We start from the raw sequence: 12301 nt of genomic DNA on the forward strand, positions 1-12301 counted from the left end.
CTACTTATCTTTATGATGCTCCTCCTGTGTTCTAGTTGTGTTAAAGTTCCCTCTAAGCAACTCTCCTGGGCTGGATTCTGCGGAGTCCCTCTGGTATGTATCACTCCGTCGCCATCTTCCCGGCCCCATTACAATTCTTAAAGAATTTATCTATCTTGGATTTCATGCATCGAACGATCTTACTTATATACATAAACATACGCTGGTATAACAGGATTAATGAGGTAAAACTAAGACCATAATATCAGGGGGAAGAAATATATAGATATTACACAATCCATACATCCATCCATTGTGTCTAGCACATTTGTCCATTTGTTGCCATCATCATTCTCAAATATTTTCTTTCTACTTGAGCCCTTTGTATCAGTTTTCTTCAGTTTTCCCCTCCCTCCCCACACCCTTCCTCCCACATGAACCCTTGATAGTTTATAAATGGTTATTATTTTTTCATGTCTTACACTGTCCGATGTCTCCCTTCACCCACTTTTCTGTTGTCCATCCCACAAAGAGGGGGTTATATGTAGATCATTGTGATCCGTTCCTCCTTTCTCCCCCCACCTTCCCCTTCCCCTCCTGTTATCGCTACTCTCATTATTGGTCCTGAGGGGTTTATCTGTCCTGAATTCCCTGTGTTTCCAGCTCTTATCTGTACCAGTGTACATGCTCTGGTCTAGCTGGATTTGTAATGTAGAATTGAGATCACGATAGTGGAGGCATGGGTGGAGCATTAAAGAACTAGAGGAAAGTTGTATGTTTCATCAGTGCTATACTGCATCCTGACTGGCTCATCTCCTCCCCAAGACCCTTCCATATGGGGATGTCCAGATGCCTACGGATGGGCTTTGGTTCTCCATTCTGCACTCCCCCTCATTCACAATGATAGTGATTTTTTGTTCTTTGATGCCTGGTACCTGATCCTGTCAACACCTTGTGATCACAGAGGCTGGTGTGCTTCTTCCATGTGGGCTTTTTTGCTTCTCTGCTAGGTGGCTACTTATTTAGCTTCAAGCCGTTAAGGCCCCAGACACTGTATTTTTTGGGGGGAGGAAATATTAAAGAACTAGAGTAGTTACGTGTTTCATCAGTGCTATACTGTACCCTGGATACATTGGCCCTTCTGTTACCCTTCTGTGAGGGACTGTCCAATTACTTACTGTACAGGTGGTCTTTGGGTCTCCACTTTGTCTATGCTCCTTGATGTCAATTTGATTGCTTGTTTTTGAACTTCTGATACCTATTTCTGTCAATACCTAATGATCACACAGGCTAGTGTGCTTCTTCCATGTGGACTTTGTTGCTTCTCTGCTAGATGGCCACTTATTTAACTTCAAGCATTTAAGACCCCAGACGCTAGATCTTTTGCTAGACCATCAGCTTTCTTTACCCCATTTGATTATGCACCCATTTTGTCTTCTGCAATTGGGACAACTCAGACAATTCTTATGATGACGTGGCTTATCAGGAAAGTAACAGGTTAAAATGCAGGATCAAGAATAATCAGGATACAGTCAGGGCAGCTTCTGGGCTGTGCCCACACAGGCCTCTCCTTGGCCTTTACCCTCTCACCCTTGAACCTCTTGGGCTGGTCCAGCCTTTGCCCTACTCAGTTGAGTGTTGAAAAGTTCTTCAGCTCCACCAGTAGCACCCCACTTCTCCAGTAGCACCCCACTCCTCCAGTAAACCTGGGACCGAAGGCATCAGCTTTCTCACTCTGGACCAAAAAGTCAGCCGTGCCATCTCCTGCCAATCTCCTGGTTTGCTGCCCCTGCTGGTGCCATTTTTCTTCCGCTGTGTCTTGCTGTCTCACACCGTCAGGATTACAGCGCTCTCTCTCTCTCTCTCTTTCCGCATGGTGATCATGTCCAAGTAATGCACTCATTCTTAGCTCTTGTTCTGGGAGGTAGTTAGATGCCCCTCTCTGCCTCTGGGGTGACTTATCTTACACTAGAGGGATGACAAAACTGACCAGTCCTTCATTAGGGTTCGACACATCTTAAATATGCAAGTTTCTACACTTCTCAACCCAAGGTTTCATGTACCTTGTTTGCATTATTAGCAAGCTCTCCAATCCCCTGGGGCGGGGGCCAAGCACCTCATTTGCACAGGTCTGTTCAGCATTTGGTGGGAGTTAGAGGACCATGATGAGAAAGAGCTATTGCGCCAAAGGAAGAGTTCAGAAATGAATTTCATCTAGATGTTTTCACCAGGATTTGTACCTGGTGGAAAAGAAAGGTTTCTTTTTACATGAATATATAGAAAAATTTATTATTGTAGCTCAATTCTCTTAAGAGAAAGAGGCATTTGTAGAGCTAGCTAGAAAACTTAATTATCACTTACAATTTACTTCTGAGGAAAAATCATTTCTGAACCCCGGTGCCGGGTTAGAAGCATGTTTCTGCACAGCAAGTGGTTAGTTAGATGAGGATTGCCTTCATTTGTTACATCAACTGGTAGAATGGTAACCTTGCAAGAGTGACAAAAACACTCTAGGCTTAGCTGCCTTGTAGATTGAGGACTGAAACTTGTATGTCGGGGAGATGGAACGGGCGGAAGGAAGGTGCTCGTTGGGGAAGGCTCTTCAGAACTGGGAAGGGTGCCAACAAACTGTCCAGGTACTTCATTTTAAAATGTTTTATTTTTAAAAAGTATAGGAATGTAGCCAAGTATAAGCTGGAAAGGGAACTGGATGCTTAACTAAAAAGTACTGTTTCTTTGAGGGAGAAAGAAACTTACCGTAACACCAGGCAGATAGAAGCAGAATGAAAATGCATTTTATTGTCAAAGAAGAACCTATTTGGGGGTTATTTTGGATTTGAACAGGTTAAAGAAATATTGCTTTATGAGGGTTACTTAAGACTCATTTCCTAATCTGGTTTCTGAATCCAGATCGTGACCTATAGTTTTCCATCTAGATGTATTTTGTCAGGAGAAAGACGGGCTTTCTACTACCAGAAAGAGGGACGTCTCAGAACCCTCTGGGGCAGCCCTGCCCTGCCCTGCCCTGCCCTGTAGGGTTGCTAAGAACCGGCATCGACTCGGCAGTGACTTTGGTTTGGTTTTTTGGTTTCATGTATTGTTTTTGTCTAAACCTTCATGCCTATAATACAGTTGGTTTTATGTTTTGTATTCATCTAAACCCTCATGCCTATAATAAAGTGAATTCTTGTTGCCATTGATTACTGGTGTCAAAGACAGTTGCACACAGGACATATTCTGTGGCTGGCTTTCTCTTTTTAATTGACCAAATAAAATTTTTAAAACACTAGACCTCAAGTTGCGGTCATGGTTTTACTTCTGTAATTGTTATCTCTGATGTTGGCATCAGGAGCCCCGGTGGCTCGAACCCACCAGCTGCTCCCCCAGAGAAAGGTCAAACTGTCTGCTCCTGCAAAGATCTATAGCTCTGCACACTGCATATAATGTCGCTACGAGTTGGAATTGATTAATGTCAAACGGCTTTGCATTTTTGGGTAATGTTAACATATATTGAGGACCTGAGCCCCAAAGATGGTTTTCGATAGATTAAGTTGCTGTGAGGAGTAATGTCTCAGCTAATTTGATTGTTTCTAGCGGAGTTACTAACCAATGCAAAGAAGAGAGCAGAAATGCAGAAACAGATTGAGGAGATGGAGAAAAAGCTAAAGGAAATCCAAACTACTCAGCAAGAAAGAGTGGATGGCCAGGTAATTTCCTGCTTGTAATCCATAAAATGAACACTGGTTGAAACAAAGTTAACTCTACAGAGGTATCGGCAGGATGAATCCCCCAAACTCACATGCACAGCTTCTCGGGTTCTTAGGTATTAGTAGCTGCAAAGTAGGGCAGGACAGTAATTTAACAGGTACGGAATTTGTGGCACGTGATATAAGTGATGCAATTTACTGACTTCTTAGTTATACTTAAAATAATTGTTACTATTTAGCTGCTTAAATCTAATTACTTTCTGTTAAAATTGGGCTTAAAAAATTCTGTTAGTCTTTGACATTGCTGATTGAGTTTAACGTTGCCAGTTTACACTAGAAACATAAATTACTAGGAATTTTTGTGCTACTGACCGTTCATGTGGTTCGTGGGTATTTAAGGGGGGTGATATGGTAGAGAGTTTGAAAGGTAGGGTTTTTCTGAGTGGGAGAGGCACACTGGTTTTTCTTACTTTACTGCAAACAGCAAGAAGAGAGGTTGCCTACAAAGGAGACGGCTGAGCGTGGAGCTGCCTCTGCATCTCGGGAAGTCCCAGGAATGGCACTATTCCATTCTCTTTGTCCAGTGAACTCTTGCACAAGGTAGGAGGAGCACATTGGTGGAAGGGACACTGCTACATAAGGGCATGTAGAACCAACCTTTGACTCTCAAGGGGTTTGAAGGCTTTTTGTAAGTCTCTGTCTAACATAAGCTTTGCTGAGGAGGGAGAACTTCCCATTAAAAAGAATACATGTTTTTAATAGAAATGATCAAAAACAAATACTTTAAAAATAAAATCACTCATTTCTTTTGCCAAGAAATGACTGTTAACATAGGTATAGCTCTCCTTTTGTGTTCCATTTTTATTTCATGTTTTCTAAAAATGCCTACTTTGCATTATTACCAGCAATATTTCTATAAGTTTTAATGCTTACTGGTTTCATCTTAAAGAAACTATAGTAATTTCTTTGTCCTGAGTGCAGATTATATTTAATGAAAAACTCTTGGACTTAAACAGTTCTTTTTTTTTTTTTTTAATCAATTTATCGGGGCTCATACAATTCATCACAATACATAGATCAATTGTGTAAAGCACCTCTATACATTTGTTGCCCTTATTAGTCCCAAAATTTGCTTTCCTCTTGGGTTCCCGGAATCAGCTCATTTTCCTTTTTTCCCCTCCCCCTCCCTTCCTCCTCCCCTCTCCCCCATGTACCCTTGATAATTTATAAATTATTATTGTATCTTATATTACACTGCCCGGCGTCTCCCTTCACCCACCCCTCTGCTGCCCGTCCCCCAGAGAGGAGGTTATATGTAGCTCCCTGTGATCAATTCCCCCTTTCTACACCCCCTTTCCCTCCTGGTATTGCCACTGTCACCCCTGGTCCTGAGAGGTTCATCTGTCCTAGATTCCCTGCGTTTCCAATTCCCATCTGTACCGCTGTGCAACCAGGTCTGCAAGGCAAAATTGGGGTCCTGGTAGTTGGCGGGAGGAAGCGTTTAAGAACTTTAAACAGATCTTAATGTAGTTTCTGAGCAGATTTTTCAACGTGTTTCTGTCTAGGGAAACTTCACTTGCAAAAACCATTGATCAGGAACAGCCTGACTCTAAAGGTGAGTTGTGTTTTGAAATCTCGTGAACATCTTGCTAGTAACGTGGAAATGCATGCCATGTAACAAACGCATCTTTAATAAATGACAGATACTTTTGTTAATTATGGGAAAGGAGTTAGAGGAAGGCAGAGAGACTAAGGCATTTTATCTGACCCATGGAATTGAGTATAACCGTGTGATCTGAGATTGGTTTAGGCATATTTGAAAGGTATTTTCAGTTCCTCATTGTTTAAGTATTTAAAATTCTTTAGGGCTTTGAAATAATGCAGTTTGACTTTTACATTAGCTAATATACACTTCATGAGCTCCGTGTCATAATCTTCTACTACTTCAGCCCCTCTTCTGGATAACCTTGCAGCTGGACTGCTGTGCACTGAGCTAAGCATAGTCAGTAGTCCCAGTGGCCAACACTGGGAGGAAAGTGGGTTTTTTAAATGACTTTTTGTTTAACTTTAAGTTGAGAGCTAAGTTATTTTATTTTCAGCTTGGTTCTCTTTTCTAATCAGAAACATGTTAAAAGGGACAAAACATGAGTGTCCCCCCATAAACAGTCGGTGTGTACGGGGGCGGGATTATGGAATTAAGTCCAAATCTGACAAACTTCCAATCAATTTATCGGAAATGCAAAGCATGGAGGAAGATGTTAAACAAGAGAGGTGGGGGTGGGGCGCACAATTCAGCCTTGGAGGACGGACAGCCCAGTTTCTTCAACAAAAACTTACTTTGAAATAAGAAAGGTGGATGAGAAACTGGAAAAAATAGAACTTTAAGAAGGATTTTATGTACAAATATGCTTGATACAATTGATGTATGGAATGTTATAAGAGCTTTAAGAACCCCCAATAAAATGATTTTTTTTAAAAAGAACATTCTAACCAATCACGATATATAAATCTTCTTCCGTATCTGTAAGTCAAACAAAACTTTTAAATTATTTTTTTATAAGAAGTGGTAAAATGTGTAACTTTCTGGTTAGATACTTAATATACAAATGACTTTGTAGGCATGATCAGATACTGTGAGATTTAAAAAATGAGTCTCTTTTAGAAATAAGATACTGGAAGATTTCTAGATAAAGCGATAGGATGTCTTGGGTGTGCTCAATCAGAATCACCCAGGGGGGCGGGTCTGAGGGGATGGCAGTGGTGGCGAGGTAGGGTCGAGATGAAACAAGATCCATGTGTGAGTCCTTGTGAAAGTTTTCAGCAGTCTCTACTTTTGTATGTTTGAAATTTTCCTTTTTTAAGCAAACAAACCCACAAAGCACCAGATTGTTTTTTGTACTTTCAGTCAGACATACAAGACAAAAGACTAATTTATCTAGTACTGCTAGCCACACGGTCAGCAGTTTGAACCCGCCAGCTGCTCTGAGGGAGAATGAGGAAGCGTTCTGCTCCTGTTTACATGCACACGCACACGAATGTAACGATCATAAGCAGAGTAAAACACGAAGCATCAAAACCAAAGGCCAGCTCTGCTGTCGTGGAGTCCCTGTGAGTCTGAATTGACCCCATGGTGGTTTGTTTGGTGTCGAGCTCCCTTCAGGAGGCGAACATTCACTCTTCACGCACGCCGCGGGTGCACGAACAAAATGAACAGTTACTCTTACAAGTATTAATTTAATACCTTTTTCTATAGGTCCCAGTATACCATTTACCATATTTGATGAATTTCTTTCTTCAGAAGAAAAGAATTTCAGGTTTGATTTGTTTGTTTTTTAAACCTAGCAGGATTTCCGTTGTTAGCTCTGTCAACAGAAAAGTACTAAGTGGAATATGTCTTCTTCCAGTCTTCCTACAGATCCGTCGGGGGCTTTAGCCCAACGAAGACCCCTTGGAATTCTCAAAGCCTCGGAAAGCATGCCCTCAGATGAAGCCTGTGTAAGAGCGGCTCTCCCTAACTAACATAAGGGGTAGGAGGGTCTTGAACGCAGTTCTCACAAAAGTTAAAGGTTAGACTTAAGTCATCAGCCTGAAATACGACCTGAAAGGGTGCGCAACACCACTGGTCATGGTGATGTGCAAATCAAAACTGGGCACACTACTTCCCAGCCACTCGGATGGCTGTCATTAAAAGATGGACAGGACACGTGATGGGGAGGGTGGATGTGGAGAAATTAACCCTCTTACTTTGCTGGTGGAAGTACAGAATGGCACGGCTGCTTTGGTCCGTTTGGCATTCCACAGAAAGTGAACCATGGATTTACCGTACGATGCAGACGTTTCCCTTCTCGTATACCCAAGAGAACTGCAAACATTTTGTCACCAAAAACTTGTACATGCGTGTTCATAGCAATCGTGTACATATTAACATCAACTAGTGAGTGGATATGCAAACTTAGTGTCTGCATACCGTGGAATAAAGTCCTGCCATTCAAAGGAATGAAGGGTGAAACCATGCTACAAAATGGATGAACCTTCAAAATACGTTACATGAACTCAGCCAGACTTTAAGGCCAGATATTGTGTGATTCCATTTCTATAAACTGTCCAGGATAGAGAAAGTAAACTACAGATTGCCAGCGATTGGGAAGTGATTGCAAATAGATAGAGTTCTGTGAGTTGATGGGAATTTCTAAAATGACAGTGAAGCTGGCTGCCCAACCTTGAGGATGTACTAAGAGCCGCTGAACTGTACATTTCAAAGGGCAAATTTTATGTTATGGGAATTATGTCTCAGGTTTTTTCAAGCAAGGGGGAAATCATTGGCTTAAAAGCCTGCAGCACGTTTTTTCCCTTTTTTCTGAAACAAAGATCTGCTTTTTCGTATAAAATGCCTTTGGTGGCAATGGGAAAGCGACTCTCCTTCAGTAGCATTTTGTTTTAACCACTGTGACTAGTGGCATGATACTATCTAGGTTAAAAAGACTGCATTCCAGTTTCTCCGCAGCCTTACTGAGAACTGTTGACTCCCTAAAACCGTGCACATGAATGCTTTTAAAGACAATGACTTGTTTTAAATGCATACCAAAAGGGTTCGATCAGGTATTTCAGATGATTTCTTTGTCCAGTTTATATATTTTTTATGTATCGTGATCATGAATTCCTTCTGAGAAATAACATATATGGCACAGAGGAGGGAGACTTAAAATCTAGGAGGATAGCAGATTTTCAGAATATTTTCTAGGCCAAAGCCAGAAGAAAAAGCAGCAAATTATTGTCTGTTATGTGCTCTTGGGTGGTGAATCCTCATAGTGTATTTTTAAATGAAATAACAATTTGCTTTTTCACAATACACCCTTTCCCTCAAATGTTACAAGGTGTTTTAGGAATTGTCTTCCTTAGAGATTTGGGTGTGGTACTCCTGTACCCTGTGTAGAAAATCACTGTCTAGGCTCATTGAAGCACTTCAGCTAAACTTTACATGTTCTTTTATGTAATTCAGGATGAACTTACTGGAATCGAGCCCCTGAGTGAGGATGCCATCATCACTGGTTTCAGAAATGTAACTATTTGCCCCAACCCAGACGACACTTGTGACTTTGCTCGGGCAGCCCGTTTTGTATCTACTCCTTTTCATGAGATAATATCCCTGAAGAATCTCCCTTCTGGTCCTGAGAGACTCGTGCAGGAAGAGGCTGCAGGTGTGAAGACCTCCGAGGACCCGCAGACTTCCTGTGGCCCTCTCTACAACCAGACTCTCAGTGTCAAGAAGCTGAGGTGAGCAGGGCCTTACAGGATGCACCACACTCCCTTAGTCTGTGTGGGTTTCTTTGCCAGTTACTGACCACGCTTCACCTGCCAGGTGCTATGTTAGTGCTATGCAAGACGGCCATGCAGCCCCAGAGACACTTGTCAGTGGGTTTAGGAATTGATTGGACTGTGAGAATTAGAAAGAGGTAAATGTTGGTGGCTGTGAGGTGAAGAGGCCCAGGAGGATTTTGACACCATGAAGGAAATGTTACAATAGTATGCATGGCTGGGAGAGAGGATGAGTCTAACTCTTCTTTAATCATCAATTTAAGGTAATAGCAGGCTAGCTTGATATTAATTTGTAATAGAAGGCTAGGGATGTAATAAGGAAAAGGTGCCTTCTGATAGAGGTAGAAGAAGTGAAAATGAATTAGAGAATAAGTAGTAGGGAATGAATGGTAGAGCAAGGGACTACTAAGCCATGTGATTTAGCCATATTTAAAAGTCAGTTCATTTAGCCAAAGTCAAATTCTTTACTTGTGATTTTCCTTTGAGGTTTTAAAACTGCTTTTTCAAGCTCTGCTCTTAACTTTTTATCATATTTGCTAGCTTAAGTTCATCTTCGGTGATAATGTAGTTTGCTTTGCCTTTCTCAGCTTTTTCAATAGTAAAAAGAGAAGAAAGTTATCAGTGTTTATCAGTGTTTTTCAGCTGCTGAGAATAGATGTAGGGGAGAAGGGATTGTTGGCCTACCCCCAAACAAGTAGTCATTGTAACCCTAGGGAGCAAGTGGTTCTGCTCGGACACACGCACAAGTCAGAATCCACTCATGGCAACTGGCTGAAAAACAGAATTGAAGTAGAATAAACACTTAGGACTATTTCAGTAAAACACAAACTCTCAGATACTTAATTGTAGGCATTGCTTACCAACCAAGATAGATGAAATTACCTCAGTTCTGATTATGAACCTCATTCTGTTTGGGGAAAATAATAGACTTGAGAGAGTCCCTGGGTGATGCCTTAACTAGCTGAAAGGTTGGTGGTTTGGACCCACCAGAGGGTCTCCGAAGACAGGCCTGGCGATCGGCTCGGAGGCAGTGAGACTGTCACACAGACTGTGACAAGCGTAAGTACGTGTATATTGTCCCCGTGGTTCTTCCAGCCCCATTGTTGAAGACAGTCACGAAGTCACGCACTCTTCGGGGTTTTCTGGATCTTCTGCCTCCGTTACAAGCACCTCTTCCATCAAAGGCCTTCAGATACCTGAGAAACTGGAGCTTACTGAGACTGCGGGTAAGCTGGGATACACCTGAGAGCAAACACCTGCTTCCTTGCCGCCAAACATTTAGTTATCTTGCACACCGAACTGTTTCTTTTTTGCTTGTTTGTTTTCTGTAGAAATTGCCTTAAATTGTGAAATCCTAGAGTAAATTACTACTACTGACTGTAGAATCACAAAGATGACATTGTTAGACTAACAGTATCAATTGTATAATCTAGTTTTCTGCCCTCCTACAATATCCAGAAGCCTTGGTGGCTCAGAGGTTAAGCACTCGGCTGCTAAGTGAAAGGTCAGCAGTTGTTTGCTCCGTAAAGATTTACACTGTTGGAAACCCTATATAGGCTCACTGGACAGGACACAACAGGGAAACACAATGTTTATGAATTTCTGGATAGAAAATTTATACAATCTATAAATCATCCAGTTCATAATAAAAAGTTAAAGAAAGGAACAATTATGAAATTCACTTTAAGCATTAAGTTTTTTTGGATAATGTTTACTTAAGGCTTTTTTCCCCCCTCTTCCAGAAACCCTTACTCAGGCCTCTTGGTGTTCACAGCATCGCAAACAACTACTAAACTCCCTCCCGGAGTTAAGTGCTTCTGCAGAATTTTTCATAGAAGACAGACCACTGCCTACGTTAGAAATAGATAAGGAAATTGAATTAGGTAAAGTATCATTGAATGTATGTTCTTTTGTGTTTAATGATGATTAGATGTTTGAGCACTGTAACTATTCATAGATCATAAGAAACAGCATTACAGGAGGTCTCTGACTTAGGGCAGGGTTCCCTTCTCACGAAAGTTGAACACCCTGTTTCTCTTCCCTCTGCCCCCCACTATTATTGCCTTTTATCTGTATCTTTCAAAAGTCAATCATTGAAGAAAACAAAAGTCAGTCAGTCTTTGGGGGTTAGACACATTACATTGAAACCTACAGGTGTCTTTTAATATATTGTCATTTTTAGGAGCCGTGATGGTGTTGTGGGTTAAGTGTTGGGCAGCTAACTGCGAGGTTTAAACTGCTATGCAGGAAGAAGTAGTTGTCTGCTTCCATCAAGATTAACAGTCTTGGGAACCTGTAGGGTCGCAATGGGCTGGAGCGGACTCCTCCGTGCATTGAGTTGGTTCCCACGGGTAATGGCTCTGTGTGAGCACGTTGTCACGGCCACTGTGTCCGTCCACTCACCGAAGGGTTTCCTCGTCTTCAGTGGCCCTCTCCTTCACCAAGCACAACGTCTCTGATAGCATGTTCGGAATCTGCAGGGCAGTCCTGCCAATCTTGCTTAAAAAGAGCATTCTTGCTGTACTTCTTCCAAGACAGTTTTGTCTGTTTTTCTGGTGTGTGGTCTTCAGTATGCTTCACCAACATCAGTTCTTCATTCTACAGCTTTTACGTGCATAGGAGGCCATTAAAAATACCATAGCTTGGGTCGGGTGTACCTTAGTCCTCAAGTGTAGTTTTTATTTTTAATATTTTAAAGATTTCCCTTGCGTAGATTTCCCCAATATAGTCAGTTTGTTTTCTTGACTGCTGTGGGTCCAGTATATAGATTGTGATCCAGTAAGGTGACATCTTGATAGCGTCAGTCTTTTCCCCATTTATCACCATGTTGCTCAGTGAGGAACTTTGTGCTCTTTATGTTAACATGTAATCCATACTAAAAGCTGCAGTCTTTCATCTTATGCACCAGGTGCTCGTTGCTTTCAGCAAGCAAAGTTGTGTTGTGTGCATATTGCGACTTGTCTTCCTTCCACCCTGATGCCTCATTCTTCCTATCGGCCAGTTCCTCAGATTATTTGCTCGTTTGCGTACGTGTGCTGAAAGGATACAACCCTGATGCACACCTTGTCTGACTTCAGCCCCTTCAGTGTCCTCTTGGTCTGTTTGAAGAACTGCCTTTTGGTTTATGTACGAGTTCTACATGAACACGGTCAAGTGTTCCGAAATTCCCATTCTTTGCTATGTTATACGTAATTTGCTATGGTCCATACAGTTGAACGCCTTTCATAGTTAATAAAACACAGATAAATAACACCGTCTTTTCTTTCTTTCTTTTCTTCTTCTTTCTGCCAAGATCCGTC

General features: G+C 41.7%; 1 protein-coding gene across 2 annotated transcripts in view; it reads left to right on the forward strand.

The window, feature by feature from the left end:
• BUB1B (BUB1 mitotic checkpoint serine/threonine kinase B) overlaps positions 1-12301 on the forward strand; it is a 72974-nt gene that overhangs the window by 44580 nt on the left and 16093 nt on the right. For both annotated transcript variants that reach the window (XM_004712749.3, XM_045287998.1), the window contains exons 10-17: positions 3574-3686; positions 4171-4286; positions 5252-5301; positions 6940-7000; positions 7091-7181; positions 8686-8960; positions 10098-10228; positions 10745-10885. In XM_004712749.3, the coding sequence (XP_004712806.3) occupies positions 3574-3686; positions 4171-4286; positions 5252-5301; positions 6940-7000; positions 7091-7181; positions 8686-8960; positions 10098-10228; positions 10745-10885 (978 nt within the window). The remainder of the gene's footprint in view (positions 1-3573; positions 3687-4170; positions 4287-5251; positions 5302-6939; positions 7001-7090; positions 7182-8685; positions 8961-10097; positions 10229-10744; positions 10886-12301) is intronic.

This window comes from Echinops telfairi, unplaced genomic scaffold (assembly GCF_000313985.2).
Source record: "Echinops telfairi isolate 266 unplaced genomic scaffold, ASM31398v2 ScPeMD7_18;HRSCAF=68, whole genome shotgun sequence".
NCBI lineage: Eukaryota > Metazoa > Chordata > Mammalia > Afrosoricida > Tenrecidae > Echinops > Echinops telfairi.